The 26,338-nt window shown below is 42.7% G+C and overlaps 2 protein-coding genes across 4 annotated transcripts in view; one reads left to right on the forward strand and one right to left on the reverse strand.

The window, feature by feature from the left end:
- bbg (PDZ domain-containing protein big bang) overlaps positions 1-26,338 on the reverse strand; it is a 139,800-nt gene that overhangs the window by 51,499 nt on the left and 61,963 nt on the right. The window lies entirely within an intron of this gene.
- LOC111263875 (uncharacterized) lies at positions 158-18,117 on the forward strand. Of its 3 annotated transcripts, none has more exons than XM_022839324.2 (4): positions 158-609; positions 3,706-3,920; positions 5,655-5,714; positions 16,478-18,117. In XM_022839324.2, the coding sequence occupies exons 2-4, from the start codon at positions 3,765-3,767 to the stop codon at positions 16,634-16,636; spliced, it is 375 nt and encodes a 124-aa protein (XP_022695059.1). In that variant the 5' UTR covers positions 158-609; positions 3,706-3,764; the 3' UTR covers positions 16,637-18,117. The 3 variants fall into 3 exon arrangements, with proteins under 3 accessions (XP_022695059.1, XP_086825969.1, XP_086825968.1); XM_086969843.1 differs by lacking the exon at positions 16,478-18,117 and adding an exon at positions 7,670-10,936; XM_086969842.1 differs by lacking the exon at positions 16,478-18,117 and adding an exon at positions 9,755-10,936.

Consider the following 26,338-nt stretch of genomic DNA (forward strand, 5'->3'; position numbering starts at 1 on the left):
AAACTGACTTTTTCAGTTGCCCTACCTTTTTGCTCCTTCCCTTTTTATCTTCGCTTTTACACTTAGACAACCTCACTCCACCACGTCACACGTGTAGCTAGCACTCACATTATCATTATGTAAGTGTCATAATATCGATGGAATCAATGGGCAGAACTGACGATGACGGCGACGAAGATAACCACAGACCGTCTGACACGTGGCGCTATTGACGACGCTGCTGCCGCCGCCGCCGCCGCCGCCGCCGCCGCCGCTAAGTTGAATATTTGTCTTGTCTTCCCCTTTATAACGAATCAGCAAAATTGCTGCCGGAGATATGGACAGATACGACGAACAGCAACGAAGGCCACGCAAAACAGCGCCAAAATAATATGCATTTGACGCTGGAGTCACAGCAAATAGGGAATCATTGTACGCTTAAATGACGCTTTCTGAGCGAAATGATGTAGTTGATATTGAATACCGCCAAAGTGGTTGGACTGTTCTGCTATATATCAGTCAAAAGACAATCCCGTAGCAGAAACTTGCGTGGCGGTAGGCGAGCGACCTGAAGCTCAGCGTAGAAAAGTCACAACGGCAGTAACAACACAGAAGCGGAGGCAAGCGAAGGTAAGCCTGCCATTAAATTGTTAAGTTATTCATTGCTCCCTGCGGCGAGCCGTTGTTATCGAGGTACAAAACGTCAGACGGGTAGATTATTTGATGAATTAATGACTAATGAGGGCAGCTGATGCGGAGTTAGGAAACGCAAAAGGAATTCTATATACATAATTTATCGACTTTAAGAACATGTTTTTTTCTAATGCCATTGACAAACTATATAGGCTTTACTCTACTGTACGCACGTTCCATAGAGGACCAACAAAATCACTGTTACAATCATTGTGAGCCTATCATATGCAAATCAACCGCAGGTTGCCCGTGGGGCGCTGATCGTGCGTTGCAACTACTACTATTATTAAAAAATCAGCTATAGAGGTATAGAAGACATGGGCTGTGCCCTCAATGTCTGTTTACTACAGCGACATAGCCACCACAAGTTGCTATAAACTTGCATGTTTCAACTATATGTAAATATAGAAAAGCAACAAAGTTTCTCATACGCACTGACGTTTCCTCTTCCGTGTCAATTGTTAGAATTCTATCAACATATATCATCATATGGCAGTGAACCGGGCGGGCTGCATATGCCAATGGAATATTAAAAATTTGCTTAAGTTATACTCCAGCCTCTACGCGGCGGAAGTAAGTCCATAATCCTTCATTTGCTATGACAATGAACGCACATCTGTACGCCGTGTTAGAGGCCTGCCATCATCGCGGCGACTGTCGATCTTGCTTCTGTCCCACTATCGCATTCTGTCACTTCTGCGTGTATCAGCCTCTAACTGCCAAACAGATTAAGCGTTTCTATAGGCCATTCGCCTAGTGCTAATGCTAATGGTAATAAACGCTACGTGACACTCCACGGGGGTAGAGAGAGTATGCTGCTATAAATGATCATCATGAAAAACTGTATTCTCTTTAATATCTTTTCGTTGCGCCAATTCATTGTGCGTTTCCCGGCACGAATGTTTGTTTGTTGCCGTTGACCGCGATCGGCATACTGTGACACTGACTTTTTCCCAGGTGTGTGTGTGCGAAAACCGTTCCGAATAACCCCCAAACGCACTCAGTTACATAGACGGTCAAGACTGCGGGAAAAACCGCCAGATTATCACATAGTCAACGTCATCTGCTTCTAGCGCTTCCGCTGCGACTGTAGCTACTGCAGAAAAAAATCTTAGCTTTACCGCCGCCACTGTCTCAGGAAATACTAGTAGCAAACACTAGCAGTGCGATATCTGCTAAGAGCGTCAAGCTGATATCAAGCTAGACGCAAAAGATGCGGCATCGGTCCTGCCGATCATCAGATACCTTTAAAGCATTATGCCATCCAACGACAACGAATTAAGGAGTGTCACAACGGATTATGTGTTTACGTTTATACGCTATTTCTGCGTAAACTACATAAGAAGTTAGTTAAATTAAATTGAATGAACCTACTAAAGCGTTAAGTTACAACGTCATTGAAGCGTTCAAGCAACAACGTAAAGTACCGACAGTTGACATTGTACAGTTCATTTACGTATCGATAATAATGACGTGTTCGTTGTTTTGTGAGGGAACCTTATTGCCAATGCTTATCATTCTTTTGATCATTGGCGAGTCTATAATCCGTTCTTGCGACGGCTAGAAAAGTACGATAACTCATGCTTGACCGGTTTCTCGCATCGAAACGTGCCGTCTGCAGTATACAGAAAAAAAACCTGAATCCATTTGTTGTCATCGATTGAAACTGTCATTGATCCATAATATTACCGAATGGCACCCTCACCAGGTAATGCCTAGCCTCTAGCAGCGCTATGCACCTCATAGAAATGTTATAGTTTCGTATATATCGTAGCACATCGTAGTAATTTACGTTGGTAACCTTTTGACCCGCTAAATCTCTAATCGATTTGATTTTACTACAGAATGATTACTACACAAACGAACAAAGAAAGAATACTAGAGAGCTGCATATTAGAGAGTTTTAATTTGAATTTGGCGGGGGACGATCATTACGAACCATGGCTACTCGATCGCTAATTAGAAAATTTGGCGGGCTGACGTATTTGAACGATATGCAGGTCCGCAGCACATTACCACCTAAAGTTACCAAATCGTGTTATTAAAATAGAAAAAAAATACATGATTACATATAGAATTAATTCCGAATAGCTTTATTCTAACAACTATTTATTATTAGCAATAAATTTCTATACAAAACTGTACTTGAAACTTAACGATTACCTGCATATCATTATTATAAACTTTTAATTCTACGAAACCAGTCTATTAAATCGATATTGTACAACGTAACGTATACAATCGTTTACCGTTCTATTCTGATAAACAGTTATATTGATTTCTAACACACATTTCCTCGTTTTAGTTTAATTGCTATCTTAGTCGTCCTAATTGGGATCCTTGATCGGTCGCAATTATCATGCCAAGGCGTGGCTAAATAGGCAAAATAAACAAACATGCGTAGGTTTACGATTCTCCTGTGCTACGACAAGGACAACTGTAACTATGTCTACAATGATGAAATTCGAATAGGCCATTCGGTGTAGGAGAAATGTTGTAGACTAAGAAGGACTCAACGATGTCAAATTGCGCACAAAACGTATCTTACTTTTAAGTTCATCTATAGTAGATATTGCTTGCAGTTGTATGTTGGCAAAACAGAATTATCAACTTTATAACAATTATCGAATTGAATTATGCTGACTAATAATTTGGCAGCCCGGAAAACCCAAAAACCTGGACGTTCAATCTCATTGTTTCAAATGTTTATCAGATGTTTGGATACTCGTAAGATGGCGTTCGTTTCTCAATGACGATCCCGTTCGTAAACCATAGGTAAAACTAAGCGTCCGTATTAATTAAAATTGAATTGTGTTGATGCTACTAAATCGTTCGATAGCAAGATATTACTCTTTATGTAATGCTTAATTCGTGATTTAAATATTTATACGTCGCAAACGGCAATCCCTGAATAATCTGTCCACCGATCTATTGTGCCTGTAAACAACTTTAGCCGTCAGTAAATGCTTAGGAGGATAATCTAAATTAAAACCTATAGAAATTTAATCAGTTTTACTATCGATCTGTTTTCAGCGACATAATTTACTCCATCGATCGACAAGCAATTTACCAGAGTTTTCACCTGTTTCAAAATGTATAAACACCCAGGTCGGCCAAAGAGGCTCAATGATGTTCTCCTGCACATCTCTAACAGCGATCTCAGGGTACCTAAGAAGCGTGAATTGGAGCGATGCGATGCGTCGTATCCTAACCCGAACCCTTCGGGGTTCGTCGACACAGACCCCATGGTAGGCATCCGGCGAAAATGTACCACACCTCATGGTTTCTTTCGTGCACCTTAATAGCTGAGGTTCCTTTCTAACCCTTGCGATGTCGAACCGACTAAAAATAACTTCACATGGCTGAACTTTAGATCACTAACGGCTTTAGTAGTATGTCGAGAGAACGAGTTGAAAAACCGTACATTCAATTTTTAACTCTGCACTTTCACTACGGGCCCGAACTCGTTAACGGTAACAACGACGACAAGAAGAAACGTCTTTGAAGATATAAAACCGACTTTTCGGATTGTTTCAATAGAACGGCTATTTCACACATATGATGACGTAGGCATAACATCGTTAGTCTCCTTGTTGTACTCGTTCTCTGTTTTATTGAGTGATGCCTTCGTCGAACCGAAGTACAATATCATCTTGATGTTCTTGAATAGCAGTAGTAGCGAAGTGATTTAAGTACACTGAGCAGCACATCGACATCAACCCACACCCACGGCTACTTTTGCTGTTTGGGATAGGAATCTATTCTGTCATGGGTTAGGTTAAATTAAGGGTGGCCGTTGGGGCTAACAAGAGCCTGTTTATTCCTCAGTCCGTCCTATATCCATGTCTTATGAACATTCTGTGCTATACGTCGATAGGTTGTGATCCTTGGCCATAAAATATACGCCCATACATATTTTCCCGTGCTATGCCTGCTGGGTTCAATCCGCTGCTCGCGAACATGTCTATGCATAAATACGGGAGAGGGCAAATACGCCTAGGGCTTCATCCGCCATTGACACGAGGCTTACTGCCACATTGTTGATAATGGCAGCGGCCTGGTTGTAACGTCACTGGCACTTGCCAGTTATGCTGCTTGTAAAAGCCTAGACAGATCTCTAGCGCGACAAAGTTGCAGCGCCTCATTGAAATGTCTACGATGGTACCGTTTTTCTTCAAAAGACCCGATTCGTGGCCATTTACCACAGGCAATAAACGGCTTGACCAATAGTACAATATCTCCTGAGACTGTCAGATATATAACATACGCATATTAAGGTTAGGTTACTATAGGTATAGAATACATCTGGTTGTTGTAGCGCGTATATTCATTCGTACGCGTCTTATATTCGTATAGTAACTGGACGGCGGCAATTACCTATCATGTTCTCTTCATTTTATTATCGCTGTTATCGTCTTTATCGCATTGTTCTTTGTAATTGGCTCAGGTCGCTGGCATTGATATAGGTTCCGTAACACCTTAATAGCGATAACGCTTCTCCAACGGCAGCAGTTACTGGTAAAGAACATGAATTCATCTTATTGAATCAAATGTCAATCTACACTGAAATCGATCATCAATCAATATAGGTATCTTCGTTCTAGTCATACATTATATCGTCGTGTATACATTAAGTGCTTGTCTCATTGATAGCTCGAACCGGGATAGTTGAGTCGTTGCCATTCAGCCTGGCGGCAGGGTGAGTCATAACTATAAAACAAGTGCAGTCGTGCTAAACATAATAGTGGCACAGTGGTGGGATGCGGAGCAAAGAACAAAAAAAAACCAATGAGATCTTACGAATGATCGCCTATTGACAGAATCTGTACGATGTACGTAACTTCAGAGTAGAGGCTGTTGTGCTACATGGTCTGCAAAAGAACGAAAGGTACTAAGTATTCGGTTACCTGTAGGATAGATCATGTACTCCAATGATCCAAAGCTCTGTCTAATCAAGGCTATAATTCTGTCTCTCCTACCAGGCTTTCGGATGTTTTCAAATTTCTGCTGGAAACGGCCGTGATACATCGCGAAACTATCCAGTAAGTCAACGCCTCTTAACTAGAAACTTCGCGACCGTTTTTCAAATACGATATTATCATGAGGACTCTAGAATATAACCCAGTAAAATGAACTTTATTTTAACTGGCAAAGCATCAGATCTATCACAAACGAGCCTCATAGAAAATGAAGCAAACAACAATTATATTATTTCTACACATCAGTACTGATTGGGTCGAATGGAGTTTATAACCAGGTGCAACATTTTCGTCATTAAGAATTAAGGGTAACGAACAAAAAATGAATCTTAGTATATTGACACGGTAGTCCAACCAGTGAAGGCCGCTTGCTCCCTATAAATCTGCAGCGATGCAAGATGCGCTCGATTACGTGTGACTTCGCACTTTCACCTCTCAAGGGACATCCTAGATCTGGAAGGCTTTACGGCCTTGAACCTCAACTTTAGTAGCACCGTTCACAGTGAACGGTCATGAAACGCTTCGATATAAAGAGGCCGTTAGAGGAATTAAGTAGATATTGGGCATTCGAGTTTATTAAGGACTCGGAGATCAATCCACTGTAGTCTCTATTGGCAACACTAGAATTCACGTCAGATAATTCTAAATCATAATAATAACGATAAAGCTGTACTCACAGAACTCAACCCCGTTAGACACAGATTCTATGCTGAAAATATATCTCTTCACAACATTTTGGCTCGACATTACCACACTGTGACAAATCAAAGTTCGATTATTGTGTGTAGTCATTGTCAGAATTGTGACTGTTCGGTCAAACAACCAATGATACTGCCCTACCCGACCATATCCCGTCTTGCGTTACCAATACGCTCTGTTGTACGTTGTCCATCCGCTTTAGCCCGCCCCATAACGATTACTTACCAAATCAAGCACTCTGTTTCTCGAAATGCATAGCATCCTCGCTGTCTAATCGTCATACACAGAAACTACGACAGCTACTGCTGAAAATAAACGAGATTAATCAATGGACGTTGTTCTTCTGACTCAAAATGGGCCACAGGGCAAACATTGTTTCCTTCAATTGCACTCCTCGTTCCAGGCCACGTCGCTTCCGCTATTCACTTGACTTTGTCTCGTTGTTCTTTCCCGCAACGGTAGTATAGACAATGGCTGCTCTTTTAGCTCGCAGTCGTTGCTGTCCTTAATGCTTAAATTTGTGATAAAGATGGCTGTTGATAATATTATTCGTAAACTGACGCTGCTATTGTTCCCTAAGAGTAGCGTCGGGTTGCGCAGGAAACAGAGACATCTGCTAGAACTTTCTCGCATATTTCTTTATAAGCAATATGTACTCATACTACATCCAGATACATATCATGTACAGAATTCTTTTTCCGTCGATTTTGTTAGCACCTTTGTGGCTGATGTTCTTGTGATGATATTTTATTAGAACACGCACTACCCCACACGGCTGGGGTAGCTAACCTGTTAGCACGTTTGTGTGCTGCTTATTGTTTAACAAATTCCCATCGATTTCCCGGTTCCAAAAACGCGAAGATCGCCCAACTGTCAGTAGAATATATGCGTTGTAGTTAATAGCGACAACGACAGCTACGGTAAGAACGAATTTGGGTTGGCAGCTATTGCTGGGACCCTATTCCTGCTCGAAGGTGCTGCCGTGAAGCAAAACATTACCTGGTTTCGTAGATCGATAGAGCGATCGCAGTGGACGATTTTTTTAGTTTAAGATTTAGTACTCTCTTTTATAATAAGTTCAACCGGCCAGCCGCGTTTAAATTAGCTTGGCTAGCTGGGTTCGGGCTGGTATTCCAGGACTGTTAAGATCTTCGTGCGCGATATATCCTTCATCGACGTCAGGTCACACGCCATACCAATGCTTCGAACACAATACCGCTAGTAAATAGTACCGTTTAAGGAGCTACGTCCTGATACGCTTGCTCCCGACATAGCGATGCTGCTGAGGTGACTATATCATTGACTGGCTATTATTGCAGACGATTTTTTCCTGATGATACCTCGCTCCAGCTACTGTTTCCTCAGTCACTTCATTAAGGCTTCATACGTCTAGCGTGTTCGGCCATTCTCTCCGAGCTCATCTCAACAAACAACAGCCAACGTTACAGGCCGTTAGATATCCTTTCGTATGTCGGTTTATCTTACTCGTCATAACAACGGCATCACCAGTAGCGATTGCAACGATGAACAATACAGAGCAAACTGTTTTATCTTTTATGCACGCTAGCGCAAAATCTGACGTTTTCGGCCGAGTATGATCAGGGCCCGCTGGAAACTTTGACTAAAAAACGGTTCTTTCGGCTAGAAGGACAGGGTAACATTCGTCGCGATGTCTATCATAATCATCAAGATGATCGGCTATCATAACTAACTACAGCAGATTATAGAGTTGCTCACTGCATAAAGATGAAAAAAATGTATGGGAGAAGACGCTGAGAAGAACAATTACGTTTTAACACATTTATATCCATAACAATGCGAGCAACATAGAATACAAGGAAGTACTTTATGCTACATTGAAATAGTATGTGACCGGCGAAATGTAAGCGCGAGACACGCGAAAGTCCATCTTGCGAACCGATGGCGTACTAGTCGTCACCTATTCCTGATATAGCAATATACGATCCTTTGTGCGAAAGTAACAAACAACTGCTGTTTATAGTCGGTCAGCAGCGAAATAAAAACATCTAGAATATTAACTAATGTGGTGGAAAATGCCTATGCTTAAAATACAGAAAAGTTTATCGTAGATGATGTGAAAAGCCCCAGCTGCCGATTACGAGCTGGGGCAATTCGGATGCCGCAGTAGAAGTTAGATTCATTTTTCTTTTATTGGCTTTCTTCTGCTTCTCTTTGTTCCCAGTAATGAAAAAATGCATACTGTTAACATAAAACATATCAACTATGCACATATTCGCATATATATATATATATAGGACTCTGAAGCGTGCCGAAATAAATGGATAAACATTTTACGGCTAGCACACTGTCTGCGTCGTTACGTTTATTTTAGTCAGAAAACTACTGTAGCACAGAGGTAATCTGCCCCTGATATTACCCTAATATACCAAGATAATAATATACCCAACATAGCCTCAGAAGAAGATATTCTCAACGGCTGCCCTGGGTTAGTTGATAGTTAATAATAGTAGAATAGTAGCATTCATTTCATAGTTACTATAATGAGCAGCATAAAAGTGAGCTAATTTGCAAATTATTTCCGGCTCAATCATTTGTGTTTCTGTTTAGTGTATAAACGATCTTTGGTCATCGCGTGTTAAAGTGCCGCTTTACAGTCGCTACATTAGCTGTGGCTTGGCCGTTCGTTGATACACAAAATGGTACATCTCCGAACCTACAACGTTCCCATATGGTCCCGTGTTTGCTTTGTGTCAAACGAACAAGCCCATCGTCACTGAAAACGCGCATTTTCCTGATAAGCAACCACTCTTCTTCTGTTTGTTACTATTAATGTTCTTAAATGTAGCAGACCTGTTGATTAGAAATAAGAAATTGTCGCGCCCCACTGAGCGGGGTCTTAAAAGACCCGAGTTGGTTTCCCGTTGCCCAATACCGATGAGTGTGGTCAGACCCTCATCTGAGCACCCTGTCCTAATTCTATAGGTCCCTGGTCGCCTTGAGCGGTGAAAGTGACCTGAAAGTAAAAGAGGCCATTCTTCGTCTGGGAAAGGCGACGACGACGACTCTCACGGAGACCTCGTTTGAACTCCTATTCAGGAAAATTTTATCTATCATTTTTATTAAGCACTGTATCCGTGTGACTCAAGTGGCAACGAAAGCCAGAAGGCCATTGTGGAAGTTTTTTTTTACTGTCGTCGTTATTACGAATGTGAATATTGAGTTACATGCGCTGGGGCTCATAGATGTGACCGTTATCGCCCTATAATCTTAATGACGTCTTCACTAGCGTTACGTGACAGTGTATATTCTTTACTAGACGTAGACGGCCGGTACTAAGTAGGCCTAGAGGTTGTGCTTTTAGATTCTAGTAGTCGAAACGTAATTATTATTATATTTTAATGTATTATGTTCACCTTTGGTAGGCATGTCGACGCATGATCTCTACCGGACAGTCAGCACGACGTCAGGACACTAATACAACATCAGCCGCGCCCATAGGCAATAGAACCCCACTTTTATCGCTGCGTCCTACCTTCACATCATGAACTGGGCTCACTCCAAATGAACAGCGGCGACTAGCCGTTAATATGTATATAGGCCTCTGTAGTAACCAGACAGCTGCTTTTGACGCTCACTCTTATACTTAATCATCTTCTTGAAACGCTTCTTTGCACCACTCGCTAAAAATAGCTCCACTGACATAGTCGGCCGACGTAGGCATCAACTTATCTCGCGAGCGGATATGCGGGATACGTCAATATGTCACTGCTTAAACTCATCCACCGGAGCTGGGTCCAACCGTAACGGTTAGTTTGTCAATGACCCAGCGTCATTGGTTTCAGCCGTCACATATCATTCGCTAAATTGCCACTGTCTGAAGCCAGATGCTCTAGGCACCGCTCGATAAATAGAAAACTAGTCAGTACAGACGAAGTTGGACAGCCGTAATCGCGTATATATGCATGCATAAGAAACAGTCTGGCAAGACGATATATTCCCATTCCAGTGAATACGAGAGGACACGCCAGCTGTGCGGCTGACTCGTGCCGACCATTATACCTAGCGGCAACGATATATTGGGACTATTTTTATACTGTTTCTTTAGAAGATGCGTCGGAATGAAAACGTATATTTCGGATAATGAACATGACATTTTTCGCCAAAGTATTACCCGCGAATTTGTCTATTATTATTCAATTTAATTGACATTTGTCTTGATCACTCCTGCGACCAGGTTTTGTCCACTCAGCAGTTGCAATTAGATCAATGGCCAATTTTAGACGGGGAGAACATTCCCACTCTCAAACGAGATTAACACATAATAGCACGAGAACTTTGAATGATAGGCGGACTATTTTCCGGAACCGCCGTAGCTCTGATCAGCTCATAACTTCCTTTCAGAAGAAGGGACAGTTTATGAACGCATTGCTGCTATGGTGAACGGAATGAAAATTTGCGAGAGTGACTTCTGCCATACCTTGAACAAGGTACTTGCCTACACTAGCCACATATGTTGGCGCTACAGATAGTGTTCATGTGCTTATTTAGACCGTAACTCCTATCAACCAATGCTGTATACATTAGAAATGTCTCTCATATATATACTATTTTCTTATGCCTATATACATGACGTAATATTTACAAACATACTCTAATATGACATAGACGCTAATAGTAAAAGAAAGCAATTAAGGAACATACCGGAAGTTACAGGCATTCCAGAGGTGAACGCCATAATAACACAAAAAAAACGAATGTCATGAAAACAAGTGTGACTTCAATTTCGATTGGTATCGGTAACAACGGCTGGTATCTAACTACCCTGTTTTCTACGACGTACTTTATTTTTTACAATGTCCTTCATATGCTAACATGAAACCTATTGATGGAATCTTTGCGAGGGCATGTGTCACATATGCCCCCGACGAGTCCAAGAGACTACTGAATAACTATATATTATTGGGTGAGCTTAATGCATTTAATGTTTAGTAACAGTGTTAGTTGTAGGAAATTCGACGCTTTGGATTGCCTCGTACTTGTGCTCATGTAGACAGATATATTTAAGACTGTCTAACGTCATAGCATACCCCGATAACTTCAGTGGCCTCACTGCAATGACGTCCAAAGCGGCTGAGGACCTCAACACGTAGGAGGCACTTGACAACCAGTACAGGTCCATTGAAAAATATTTTTAAAAAAATGATGGACATGCACACGACTAGGTCTACATAGACGACATTGTCGCACTACATTTATCTCTTACCTCGATCTGTTTATTCTACCTAACTTCGGCTATGGCTGTTTCGATAAGAACAAGCGCTTCAGTTCATGTATAACTTTTCATCGTTTATCGAGTAACGGCAGATACTCTTATGAGCCTATATCGATTCTACTTCTACCATATCGAATATTCTATGGCGACCGATATTAGAATTTCGATTCGCCGCTGAACCGGGGCCCGAGTTGCACCAGAAACAACGTCAACGACAACGTACGCAGCAAAGCTCGCCGTAATCAGGCAGAACATTGGATGTAGAAAGCAACGGCAGCAGCGTCGAGGGAACGCTCCAACCAACAATCTCCTGGGCAGCAGCAGTAAAAACAACTGCACGATTCTCCCCTGGTGATGAGGCTGCTTCTGCTGTTACTTCAGTGGCTCTTACGAGCTGGTGGCTAATAACTGTCGAATACCACACCCACTACGAAACGCGTCGAAATCGGCTCGATCTTACGTGCTTTACTGCCATTGCCTTGCGCGCGCCTTTTACTGCTCGTTCTGCTGGATATTACATGGATAAGATCTGGATGAATCTAATGGACGAGCTTGTAATACATTGGGTTCGTTAAATTTGGGTTTGGCAAGCGCAGGCGTAGACACGGAAAACCCGTGAAGCTGATGTAGATTGACTGGTTTATTAGTTACATTCTTTATGAATTGCGCCTTTCAGTTGCAAAAGCTATATGATCTTCATCTCATCTCTATTTTCCGTCATTAGCATCCTTCCAGAGCTGATACCAGCTAAGCTGAAAATTACAAAAAGGTAGGTATCAGTGCTGCTTAGCTAGTAGGTGTCCATCGGTATCTGGCTATCGATATATGACGTGGTAGTGTCGGTTCAGAAGAGCGCACCCCAGTCATATTTTCCATAGTACCTTCTATGGAAAGTACGATTTTTCTGCTGCTATCGGGAACCGTTACTAAAATGGAGTCGTTCGTCACAGCTGGTCACCATGTTTCAGAAGTTCTCCTGTTACATTCAGCTACCCGTCCCATCGCGACTGCTCACGAAAGGCAAACATAACGGAAGGACACCGAGGAGGAATATAGTCCCCTCATAAGAGAACACAGTCGGTAGTAAAGTTCGTGGCCTTTAATGTTTGTAATTAGCTTGGTTTGATCTGGTGTAGCAGTTGGAAATTGTCACCGTTAATGATAACGACAATGGCCGGGCCCAAGCAGTCGGTGCGGACGGACGGACGGACCAATGAAAGAAAGGCTCACTCAAATGTGGAGAGTCCATGACACGAATAAGTGGACACCCCCATTCTATGCCACATGTACTCAGAGACAGACATGCTGCTTACATGGAGACTCGTTAAGGAATGACGCCGCCGTCGTTGATGTTGATGGCCCAACACATTTTGCCTTTGTCCGAATCCTGCGGACGTGTATTTTAGCTTGGACAATTTATCGCAGGATCAAGGCTTGCATTGGCCGTAACGTCGACTGAACCTAGAACTTTACGGACAACTCGGGCTAAAGTAGCTGGTATATATGTAGACTCATCTTTGCTTTTCTCTCAGAAACCGGTAATGAGTTGTCCCACGAAATCCACGTGGCAAAAATGGAATGGTTGGATGAAATAACGAAAAAGGATAGAAACTGACAAAAACTGAGTCATATTTGATTTCTTCTGCTTGCCATCCACTTTAGCCTTTGATTGACTTTTCTGGTAAACATTACTACCTTATACGTAATATCTGCACGAGCGCGCCTTCCCTTAACCTACGAACGCAACTGCATTAAGTGGTGACACCCAATGGCTTTTCATTCGGCAATGGCCAGTTGTTGTTGACAAGCAACCACACTAGCATCGAATACGAGTAAGGCGGGAACCTGACTCCTCCTCTGCAAATGTAAGGCGCAATTTCATGCTTTCAAAATTTAGCGCTGTCCTGTATTCATCCATTTCTGGTTTGCATCGAGCTATACGAGCCCGGCAATGTCCCGCACATCATTTGCAATTTCTGAAGGGCTATTGTCGTTTTGTTGGACGATCATTACGGCAGAAGCATGAACAATACAGAGTTCCGCTACATCGTTTATCAAGGAATATTCGTTCCACAGATAACTTTGGCATTGAATTCTGGTGTATCCGTATTGCACACTCCCATGCTAAATATGGTGCCTTATGTTCTGCTGATGATAGCGCCACCTATCCAGATAATATGTTCAAATCGTAATAAACGTGCTTTTGATGGATACCAAATATATGTCTGGTATGTCTGGCAAGAAAAAGAACTTACCACATAATCCAGACCAGCGGTCGAATCTACGATTGTCCCTGAATTGCGCAAAATGTTTGGTCTGCATTTAACATCTCGATGGGGTAGGAAATTCTATTTTGCTACTCCAAACTTTGGCAAAACCTCCTTTGTCTAAAATTCACTGCTTACCGGGAAATCTCCGTGATCTAATTAGTCAGTAAGCTTATAATCTCATATACTCATCAAACGCATATTATTAATCTATATAAGCATCATAAACAAACATGCATTATTCTCTGGAGACCGTCACTTTTTTTGTGATGTCGCCGTAGCAGGTCAGATTCGTAGATCTGAATGTTTTACTTGTTCAGCGCCGTTCTTGCTTTACATGCGTGCTTCTCAGCGAAAACAAAGCGTGCCTGCCCCCGTGTTCGAACCTAGATTATTACGTGTTCTACATCGGACCGCGTTGTCCACTGCGCTGTCAAAACTAACGAGTCGCCTATGCAAAGGATAAACGCGTAAAGCATGCTCAGCTTTACTAGTCCCTCGCCATCGTCCGAATGCTCCCCGAACAGCAGCACAAGACACGGTACTAAACAGATTTGCAGATCAGCTCGTCGGTCAGCGGCAAAACTACTGTGCACCACCTAAGGGAAAATCGTTACCTATAGATGTTTTGTCACTACATGTCAAATTTTCGTTAGCACTTTTCTTCCAAAAAGCCATTATGTATAATACATGCACGGACACGTGAACAAGCGGACAGACAAGGGAAGCGCTCATATGCACAGGGGAAGTTTTCAGCTCGAATCACTATTGGCCTGCTCCGTTGCCGGCCGACCTTATCCCTCGCCATAACCGTTGCATTTCCATGCGAAAATCATTAGCAGGGTCGACACGTCGCTAATGACGGCGATAAATCTGCTCGTCGGTGTTGGCGTACTGGCAGTCTGCCATTGCGACTGCAAGCCGCCCGTACGCACCGGCGCCGCTACCGCTATAACTAAGCGCCGAGTCCTTCAATGGGTTGGTGAGCCTTTCTTTATCAGAATTTTTTTTATTTGGCGAAACACAGCAATAAGGCCAGTCAGGATCGTTTAGTCGTTGTCCTTTCTTTTCCCTGTGTTCTTCACAAACCGAATGTATCAATAATATCTATACATGCTTCGTATAAAACGCTGTTCCCCCCTACATGTGCAGTATCATGTACCTTGGATTCAATTCACATATGGTTCTACCTACCTGGGATGCTGATTGCACACTAGCATTATAAGCCCACCTGTCTTATCTATGCGTCTCTTTGTTTTCTACTCCTACATTGGTATACCGCTGTTGTTGTAACGAGAGAGCCATTTTAAATACACTGTTAGGTACTTACTATATCATTAATCACAAACTGAATATCCATATCGTATACGTCCAATACATGGATTTTTTCTAATTTTCTCATTTTGACAGTCATCTACGGTAGCTCTATAGGACAGAACAAGTGAACATGGACAAAACCATTATGGCGGCCTGCGTTGAAAGTGTAGGACGCAGATCAGCAGGGGCGGTAAATTCGATATCAGCAGCGGCGACGGTAGCAAGGCCAAATGTAACAACAATGGCAACTAGAAAAGATGCACAAATATGTCGTCGTGGCTGCTGATCCCTCTGTCTATTACCACGATTATTCGTCGTCAGGGAGCAGCGGTCACACGTAACAGGCCACACGAAACAATGCTAGTATTCATATTGGCGATAGCCATTGTACCCATACCGGTATCGCTGCTGCGATAATCCCTAGATTATCGATCACTGACAAACTAATCTAGGGATTGACGAACAAGCTAAGTTGGAAGGTAACTACAATAAAAATAAAAATCAAGCGCACTTTTTTGATGCGTTGAGGAATACTCCTAAATAGTATGAGCACTGTGTGCGTGCAGGTCGTTGATTTCCTCCGAATAAACAAAAGTGCCTTTTTCATTATTTGTATTGTTTCGTGTACGATTTATTTTTTTCACACTTCGTTGTTTTTTTTTTACTTCATCCTTTCATTCGTCTGTGCGTCATCGGTGTTCTGGCTGCTGCTAGCGGTGGCATATTTTAGTAAGTATGCTCAGAGGTAGTTGGATATGTTTGTTGGCCTCACCTATCCAACTAGTGTTTAATCTTTCCCGGGTACATGTACGTAGAGAGGCAGGCCATTTATTATTAATGCATGTTCATTGATAGCATATCAAGGTACGAATCTAAAAGGAAACCACTGTGGAAAATGTATGATCTAGTGCGATATATGCAGTAATTTTTAAATGAATAATATGGAGCTCAAATGAGAGGTACCATCGCCAATTAGACTGACAGTCTCTACAGCGACATCTGTTTATAAGGGAAAGTTACATTTCACAGTCAGGTATAAGTAGAGGAAAAATTAGATAAAACGTCGACAGATGTTATCGTTTTTTACTCTATTCCCTTTTGTTGTTTTTATATTATGTAGTATTACTTTTGATACTTGTTGTTACCACCATGGGTGGTATCTTCGTTGGTCCTAGTTGAAAAAATTATTCCATGGGTCCTATGCGTAATCTGTAACGGTAGAAGATTTTTCACAACAATGACGAATGTCTACATCCATTAACCTCTCTTCTTTCCTTTCTTGTCGTTAGTCAGGAAGAGAATACGGTGGAGAATTTCGTTGCGCTGACATAGTACCGACGGGTATCTATCCGAGTCCTTCTGCCTGTCCTTATCAGGCGCATACATACGTAAACAAGGAGAAACTATGCAACGGCTGTCTGCCGTACAGCCATGAAAATTGCCTCTGACGCCGCCAACGGCCGACAGAAGACACAGCAGCGAAGCTACAGGCTTTCAATTGGGGCAATCAAAATTTCTATATCTGCAGATCAAAACAGTTTTCCGTCCAAAAGTACTATTCTTACCAGCATTATAGTCGCCTGTTTGCCTCCGACAAATACGCAGTTAGAATCTTCTCAGCTGTTAATTATCGCCAAACGTCGACAGTCGATTTCCTGGCAAACGAAGCTTTGGAAACATATTCAATAATTAAATCGTGTTTTTAAGACGGCGTCGCTATTACAAAAAGTGTCACTGTATTCGGCCTCGCTTGCATTATTATTAACTACTGTCCCGTCTTCTACCCGAGTTTCCTGCAGGGATCCGCCGCGGCTAATGCCGCTGATATTTTAAGTTCCGGACTAATATAATAAGTGGATTCGTGAATGACTCAGATCCGAAATTTCGCGAGAACTCTTCGGACGCACGTACAGAAAGACAGAACTTCACAGTGGGAGAGGGACGGCGCCTGTCTTAAAGTTATAACAGGCTCGACAATTCCAGTTACCTGTGGTTACGACATCAATGTTATCCCTGAGTCATATTGCTCGTAATTTTTGGCTTAATGAAATCGATCAGTGAATAGACTCGCTGTTAGCCGCGCCGTACCTTCCTGTACCAGCAACACGCATATACCAGATATAATGACAGAAAAATAAACTTAAACAGTAAACCAGTTGGGATGCCGTCAGATTATTTCAGTCGGAATAAGGGGGTGGTACGAAGACAAGCCTTAATCGAGAACATGTATATTATATCGGTAATAAATAATATCCCGCAATATCGTCGTGATGGTGTAGAGGTAACGTGCCTAGCCATTGAAATGACGGCAGTCCAGATTCGAAATTAGGCGTAGCGCGTTTCTCTTTTAGTTGTCTGAATCAACGTTTAGCACCGGTACCCGACGTAAGTCTATTTTTAGGACGCGTAGCAGTGACGTTTTAGTAACGCTGGTTGATGGTGGGGTTTCGGTGATCGCTGAGGCGGTAGCAAGATTGATATCGTAAGCCTGTTCTTCAAAAGTCCCGTTCTCAAACATGGACATCTATCTGTCCACGCCATATTATAACAAAGCAGAGCATCGAAAAGAGCGGGCAGTTGAATCGAACGTAGTCAAAGGACTTCAATACACTTGACCTATTTACGACAGTCCCAGATAAGACTTAATGACTATTAGCTCGTAGCTCATCGCAAAGCTTTTCGGATACGTAAACAATCATTGACAATACAAATCGCACTTTGTATTGATAACACTGAGTGTACAAAATGTTGCTACAGATACCATTTTCAATGGAATAATAGTGTTCCAATTAAACTAGGCCAACAACTTCGTGAAGGAAGCCGTACATACGTGAAAAAAAAAACATTCTTTCCTGTGCAGACTGTAATTATAAGACTGGACTATTAGGAAGGTTCGTATTATTACTCTGGCCATTCAAAATTCTGTCTTGTCAAAAAAAAAAATGACCAATGATGGTAGACTAGTTTTTTTGCAGAAAAACGCAGCTAGCTTCTTTGCACCTCGTGTACAGGGCTGTGTTCATGTATTCATGACGTTATTGTTGCTTAGCAGAATCGATCTATATAGAAAACCAATGGTTATTCTCCTTTATTACTATCAGCCAACCTATTATTTGAGAAGACCAAGAAGCCGTGGAAATTTGCGGTTTGAGAGTTGTTTTACTAAAAAATACCAAATCCACATACCTCCCGCTTCAGTTAACGGCGTATGCCGACAATATTTTTCCTTTATCAGCACCATAATCATTTCATTGTTTTAATAATTATCATTTCGTAAGTTTTGTTGCTCGAATAAGAAAAAAGCATAAAAAAGCTGAACAATTAACATACAACAGCCGCCAACCCGCCATGGGCATCCCTGCTTCCGCCCCCTTCTACTAAATACTCGTTTACCAGCATCGTCCTGCTTTATTCTGCATAGGAGTGAACAATCTGAAAGCTTTGCTTGTTGATGTTAATCATGATTTTGTCGGGACCGGCCCACCAGGAACCGAGTATCGAAAATCTCTAACAATCGATTACTACTACTATTATTATTATAATAACCATGGCAGGTACCAAAATCGCAGGCAGTACCGACAATGTGATAGATAGCACCGAGCGGAACAGACGAAACGGTCAGTTTTACTCTCACATAATTCTTTTTTTTTGTCGTCTTGTATACCCGTCTTCAATCTTCTTCCATTTCTGGTTCATTTGTTTCTCTATATATATCGCCTTAAGTAACGAGAGGATAGGGAAGATAATTAATACCTATTTTTTCTTGTTGTTTCATGTTTCTGTTCCCGTTGATCACTACCTTTGCGTACGGTCCATTTTTTAATAAACGTTTTCATCAACACTGGCCACGCTGCGACGGAGTGCGCTGAAAAACCATGTGCGCACCGTTTCCGCTCATTGTGATGATGAGCAAACGTGAATCGCCGAAAAGTATCGCGAACGCATATTCGCTATTGTACATATATCCGTCTTCCGGCGTGATCACTCAATATATAGATACCTTGACGCCGTCGACGCACGCGTGGACGCCGATCGATATGACGCCGTATTATTCCAGCCCATACATACTGGCGGATTACTGGCTATACGTCGCTCGTACTGTTCTGGCCGGCTTCATAAGCGTTGTTATTGCTGGCCGTAATATTACTGCAACCTTTCACCGGCGAAGCCTGTACGGTCCCGTTAGTCAGCTGTGAAATTTTAATAGTAGGCACAGATAAACGTATAGACATAGACAGATCAACACAACACCCCAACGGGCCGCCACAGTAATATGCATCTACTTTTCTAAACTAGCGTTGATTCGCCATCTAGCCACAAATCACTCTGCCCTGTAACCTTTTCAATTGAAGTTCTTACGACCGGCTGCACTCCTCTAGCCACCGTAGATAGCTCTGTGGCCGAGCGACCGTTGACGTATTGCAACGCGTTCGGTACTATCAGCTCTGCTGCTGGCGGTGCGCTTACAGGACAACGCTACCAAATCCGTGCACGCTACGAATATTTCATAGCGAGCTAAGCACGTCCATTAAACAAAGAGCGAGTTAGAAAACTTCTTAGTTTAGCGACAACGCGAACGACGGTTACGGCAACGGGACGAAGGTCAGTTCTGCGCATAAAATGTCTCCGAGGCCGCGCGTGTAATATGTTTGCATACACAAATTAACTCAGCCAACGTGCAGCTGGGCCAGATCAACGGTACCACGAAAATTATGATAACAACGGTACTGTTGTCACGGTAACTAGATACAATACAAACCGCACGCTACGTGCATATCACGTCTTTCTGCTGATATATCATTTGACCACTCAGCATGAAATGCAGCATTATTGCTACCGTGCAATATTTACAGAGGGTTTCCCAGATAGTTCGACAACTCGGCCTTTTTTCAATGGCCAGGAACCAGCCGACCGGTGATCGACCTGCCAGCAGAGGCCACCTGAAGCCTGTTGGATTCTCAGTATACATTCGCGTCTAAGTAGTACCTTCCTACTGACACGTACATATGTACTAGAAACAGTTGTAGTGACATCGCAACAGAGAATCACCAATGTGGCGAGACAAAACCCATATATTTGCCAAGAGGTGCTATAGTGGAATAGCGTGCACCTAGATGGGCTAGTATAGACAACAGCAACATGATGGAAAAGAGAAGCTACGAATCGACAGCGACTGCCTGTTGCATATTGTCGCTATGATACTGTCCTATGATAGCTAAAAGCGGAAAGGGCTGTGCAAAAAAAGACGTAGGGCTTGCCGCATGTATATCTTGTCGCCTCGACATGGCTCCCCAGTAACAACACTCTAACACGCGTTGTACAGGGGGAATAAAATTGTACATGTACATATGACGATGATAAAGTGATCAAAGATGCAAGCGGCACATGGTCGCAATCGCTATGATGGTGAGGTCGATGCTACCAGGCTGGTAGCCGGCCAGTCGTTCCTCTTTGGATCCCTTCGGGTACTTGAACACTCGTCGGTATTTCTCTAATTGTTGTTTTCGATTTTTTTCTTTTGAAGGAGAAATGCAGGGCTTTTTTTTTTTTATAATTCTTATAATTAACAGTCACCAGTGCAATCCGGATACGGGTCGTTACGCGTACATTGCGGGCAGGCATTCCGCATATGTGGAACAATAGTTATATGCCGGGGGAACACGCGTGAAGTGGCCACTGTTTATCGAACGCCCGTAAATGATTTCTGCTGCCGTTGTTGTTGTCGCTATCTGCTATTCGCGGGATCCGTATACTTTGATCGCTTCGATTGAAGTTGAAACGAACGGAGCAGCGTAAGAAAAGCCCAACACTCTTTTTTCTGACTATCTCTGATCGATCAGCTGCCGTACTCAGTGACAGCTCATGCAGCAGCTAATAAAAAGCCGTAAACACAGATAAGAAGTGAATAGATACACAGTTTCAATAGCTGATGACAGTGTATCCGTTTGTCATTTCGTACGACTGAAAAGAGGTCGCAACGAAGTGTAACTAGTTAGGCAAATCAGATTAGAAACAGCAATGGAAAACGCACCGGAGATCTGCCTCTCATCAGGTAAAGCGTCAGCCAAAGGACATCGTTGAGGAATAACGAATACCGGTACAGATCAGAAAAAACACACGAAACAGACAACGAATATACAATGATCGCGTCAAATAGAATACCAACGACAAAAGTTTTAATTGCTACAGATAGACGAAATAAATAAGTTCTAGTTTTATCTTTTTCCATCGACTTTTTTTTTATGCATACGTATACACTGGCTAGTTTCATACAGAATCCGGTATCTATAAGCAGATTTTTCTTGTGACCTCCATCAGTAATAACGGAACTGGACTTCAATAGTATCGCCTACACAGCAGCAGCAGCAGCAGCAGCAAAACGTCCTTCTAGTTTCTAGCCGTTCCTCTGCGAATTGATGACGACGACGTCATTTGGCTAAGCGTTAATCACCATTGCTAAATTGATAGTATCTTTGTGCTCGTACACCATTATAGCGTCTGCTCAACAAAATGACTATAACAGTATTGCATCTATTTTGTCTAGTCGTCTGGATAAAGTAATCGTAGCTTTCGGTGCGCATGCCCATGTCCCCCTCTCTTCAGTCGGTCTCTGTCTTTTGCTGTTTTGTTCCAGTCGTTCGCTTGAATGAGGCAACTGGAAAAGTTCTGGAACTCTATCTCGTTGCTTTGGTGCAGTCAGGTGAGCAATTACCAGCTGCTGCAGACGATGCGGCCATTCTATGCACTTTTAGCTGAGGCAGTAAATACTGCTGCCACTGTCGCTTAGCATTAATCGTCCGACAGAGGCATGCGTCGTCAATTCAACTCTGCCAGACCAACCAGCACTGAGTTCTTTTAAACTTAAACGATCTGAAGCTACAGCTGCTACTGCTGCTGCTATTGTTGGCACGATGTCTTAAAAACTTTCGCCTGATCTAAACGGAAAGGGTCGACACCGCCTGCTGGTGCCGCTGATCGGGGTAGATTGGATAGCGATCTTGCGACGCAGATATCTGTTACTAGTTGATGATCGCACCAAAACGAAAAGCTAGCCAGAACGGGAAATACGATGAGAACGAATGAAACGCTATACGGTCCAACGGACGGGTCCTCCGCAACGTAATACAATGAGCTGCGCGCCGCGTCGAAGAGGCTGTTCGTGTATGGTCTGCATAGACAACAACTGAATTAAACTAGACCGGCAAATTATACGCTGACGAGGCCAGACAATTCAGTTGCGTAGCGAAGCTTAACGTCACGTTTCAATGAAACGGACCACGCCGCGTCGCACAACAGCGACCCATTGACAGCTGGCGCGGCTCCTTTTAAGCCGACCTCAGCACACAAAGGAACGACGATAGAGTTGCTGAGAAAAGGAGAACATACCGTAACATCGCTGTTGTAATGAAGCGCGAAGGCGCTACTGATGCTACTAGTGCTGCCACCCTTGCCGCCTCCGTGTTGTCGTTTATAATTCGTTTACTTATTTTGTCCTGTTTTTTAGTTTTCGCACATCTGGAACGAGTTGCATCGTAACATTTCGTAAATAACCACTTAGCCGTTTGCTATTGTATATGCACGTATCGGCGTGTGAACGTGCGTTATGCTGTATCTCTTCACACACAGATAAGGTCCTTACAACGAACGATGAGTATGTACCCATCCACATGTGATAAATACTACACATGCATGCTCTAATAGTGGAGGTAAATCACAAACACAGCCTGCAGCAGGAAAACGGGACGCTGCGTTAATCTATGACGAAAACGTCCAGTTTTCCTCTAAAGCTCTCGCCGCTGGTTCTGTCGCCCTTGCCGCTGCTATATATACACATGGCATGGAAGTATGGCGCGATGGCGGATTTATGAACGGCCAGGGTGAATTGATAAAATCGACAAACAGCTATTTCGAAACCATAGAAATGGCAGCGGCCGTAATTCCCGCCGAGGCTTGATGGCGTAGACATTTATAAATTAACGAAGGGACTCGTGGCGCTTTCATCTAAGCCAGCTATCATACATGTATGAATACTACTGTAGAAGCGAGACCGTACACATATATCTGGGTTAGCTAAACTATCTCGTCTGTTCTCGCTCTGAGCCTAGTTATCATTCTGGTCTATCGTACCTCCCTGAATGCGCCTTTGTATGGTATAACACGTCGACGCGTTCTTTTGGTGCGGCCCCCCTGTTGTCATCAGTTAATAGAAATACAGCCGCAGTCATGAACGTGCGGCGCTTCTTGAGGCGGCGTCTATTATATTTCTATGATATAATAAATATTTGGTCGTTTATCCGATTTCGTGTGTAATGACGATCAAATATTCATACATAAAAGGGGCCTTAGGTGTCCATGGACACATGAATGGTCAGTCGTGATAATCCGAACGTCAATAAGAGGAAGATTAAACAAGAGAAATGTTACACTACATATTCACCACTTCAAGTCAGCCTCAGCAACATCGTTCTCGACTCTTATATAAATTACACCAGCGCTGCTTTGTCCTGGAATATAGTCCTTTGCGTAAAAAGCACCCATCCTCAATCCATTTGACGATTAGCGAGGCTACCATTGGCAACAGCACTTGCGTTTCGTGCTTTACACGGAACCGCGAAAAAATAGACGATGTAGACCACATCTGTGATAGATGCATTCGCCGAATTCAATTCAACGAGCCTGGGCGTCCCGAGAATAGCATAGCTAGCCAGAATACTGCTAACCAGATGTACCTTATTATAGGACAGGGCAATAACGTAGTCTTAGCTAATTGTCTGCAAACGTGCTAAACACGACAGGAAAAAACTGATATCAAAAGTGCCGTTTGTTTATTATAATTGTACTTAGACAAGAAAGTGGAGCAACCTTTACGTTGCTACGATGACTCAACTCGTTTTCGTTTGTTGTGTAATCAGCGTAAATTGTTGATTTTTATGCCTTTCGAGTGTCTCTAATAGCATCTATTAAAGCTTTGAGCACTTTTGCGTGAAGAAGTTTAACTAGAAGCTTAGATTTCTACCACACCGTCATTCCTATAGACTTAACGCTTCTACTATTAGCCCGACGCCGTTCTGATCGCCCTGTTTCACGCTGCTGAATTATTGGATAGTAGTCTTCGTTTTCTGTCGTGTTTCGCTCTCCCTGACTTTTTCTCCCTTTGTTTTCTCCCCTTGCGGAACAGCGCCAAACCTGTGACAGGTTAGTGAATAACATACTGCAACTAAATTTTGGGATACGTGGTGATCTGGGTTCAAAACCGGACGTGGACACGCTTCGTTTTGCGCTGGGAGCCGGCCGTCTGACGAAGCGCTTAACAACTTAAGTACCGTATATTAAGACAAACCCGATCCTGCTCCACTTCCGGATTTGTTATCTTGATTGTCTGCTATCACTTTTACTATTTCTGTCACAGCTGCCATGGCGCCTACGTGACGTGGTGATGTCGGTGAGCCATAGTAAGCAAGCTTGATAACTGTCGCTCCCTTCTAGCTCTGTAAAATCTACCTATGTCGATTGATTTCCACAAAACGCTTGGGAAACCGAGAAGCGACTCGATACGACACACAAATATTATCATGATCACGATAGCAACGGACAGAAAAGTATTATCCAGTTCGCTTATGCAGTAGGTATCCACCTGCAGACGCTAGGACGGATCTCGATCAAAATAGAGGTTCTAGTGTAATGACACCGGTATGAAGCAGCTGTAAATATGGGGCAAATGCATAGGTCCCGTACTTGCCCACCATAAATTTTAGATAGTCAGTCCGACAAACATATTATATAACAGTACAAGAAATAATAATAATATATTTAGTTACCTGATTATTATAGCCGAGTGTCGCTTATACTCTACATATTGTAGTGTGTTCACATACGACCATATGGACGCCATTTTCCATCTATAGAACTGTACGCGAACCATATCCGACGCAAAGTCTCTTTTGTCGAATGATTGAAGCCCGATAAAGATTTACACTATGCCTTATATGTTATAGAAGTAATAACACCATGATACTTTTTGGGCATAATCTAGTTCTATTCAGACTTGCAAGTTGGCTCACTCTTTTATAATTTGTTTTTGGTTTTTTTTTTCTTTTTCCGCTTATACTTAGATTTACTTACAGTCTCTAGTAACGAGGTCATCAAAGTTCAATTGCTGAGCAGGCGCCGGCTGCTGCATGCAAGGAGAGATTATTATCGGCTAAATTGAAATTGTTTATTTAGGACAAATCGGACAACCCACTATGTTGTTTCGAACTATATCATTTAGACCGACCAAGAGCTTTGTTGGACGGCAGCTGTTGTTGTGTACAATGCAGCAGTAACAAGCTCAGATGTGGCGATTTCGTCGAAATTCAGCTCAGAACTGCACTACGATCGTACGTAATTGTCCAACTAGCACAAAATCAAGCACAGGCGGATGTACATACCACTATTGGATTCTTCAATCCAGTATCTATATACAATAAAAACACGTATTTGTCACAACACCAGCGTTTTGGCACTGGTCAAAGTTATCGTCATGCAAAACAATCAATGGTCATGATTCGCATGGATCTCCTAGCGAATGAACTATAAAGGTTATAGCTGATGTTATTAATATTAAGATCCTGCTTGTTATCAAGTTTGACTTAATCGATGGCTACATATCCCGTACGCGGCCTGTGCCTACCCAGCAAAAGAAAAATGCGTACGTTACCTTTAATACAAACAGCGAATTGCAGGGATTTACTGTTCGCCTGCGGCAGCAATGGCTCCCGGTGCTGACGCTGGCTTTGCTGTGAGATAGGCTCTTTGTATTGTTGCCGTTGTCGCTGCATATCTCGGGCGAGCTTCAGCAAAAGGATGGCAATAACATCCATGTCGTGGTGATCCTGAGGTGATCATGACAATGGATGAGGCGCATTTCGCGAGGATGATTGAGCGAAGTTCGGCAAATGCCAAACGCACGTATTAAATTTAACACACATGTACAAAGCGGTCTTCATCGATGACGCATGCATAGTTGGGCCGTTTTTTAGCCCTATTTAGATGTAAGCGTTTGATGACTTCGTGGTTACTCTGTGTAAACGACCAAGTGGAATCAACGAGGAACTCAATCAAGTAATGTAATTCCTTTAAGCCGTATTCACTATTGTTCTCCAAATCGA

Source organism: Varroa jacobsoni, unplaced genomic scaffold, assembly GCF_002532875.2.
Source record: "Varroa jacobsoni isolate VJ856 unplaced genomic scaffold, vjacob_1.0 scaffold_796, whole genome shotgun sequence".
NCBI classification, from domain to species: Eukaryota; Metazoa; Arthropoda; class Arachnida; order Mesostigmata; family Varroidae; genus Varroa; species Varroa jacobsoni.

What these genes read in the sequence shown, in the direction of transcription:
- LOC111263875 (XM_022839324.2), top strand. Translation starts at nt 3,765, where the DNA reads ATGTATAAACACCCAGGTCGGCCAAAGAGGCTCAATGATGTTCTCCTG. An exon ending in TCGTCGACACAGACCCCATG is followed by an intron (nt 3,921 to 5,654) that starts GTAGGCATCCGG and finishes CTCTCCTACCAG; the next exon opens with GCTTTCGGATGTTTTCAAAT. An exon ending in ATACATCGCGAAACTATCCA is followed by an intron (nt 5,715 to 16,477) that starts GTAAGTCAACGC and finishes TCTTGTCGTTAG; the next exon opens with TCAGGAAGAGAATACGGTGG.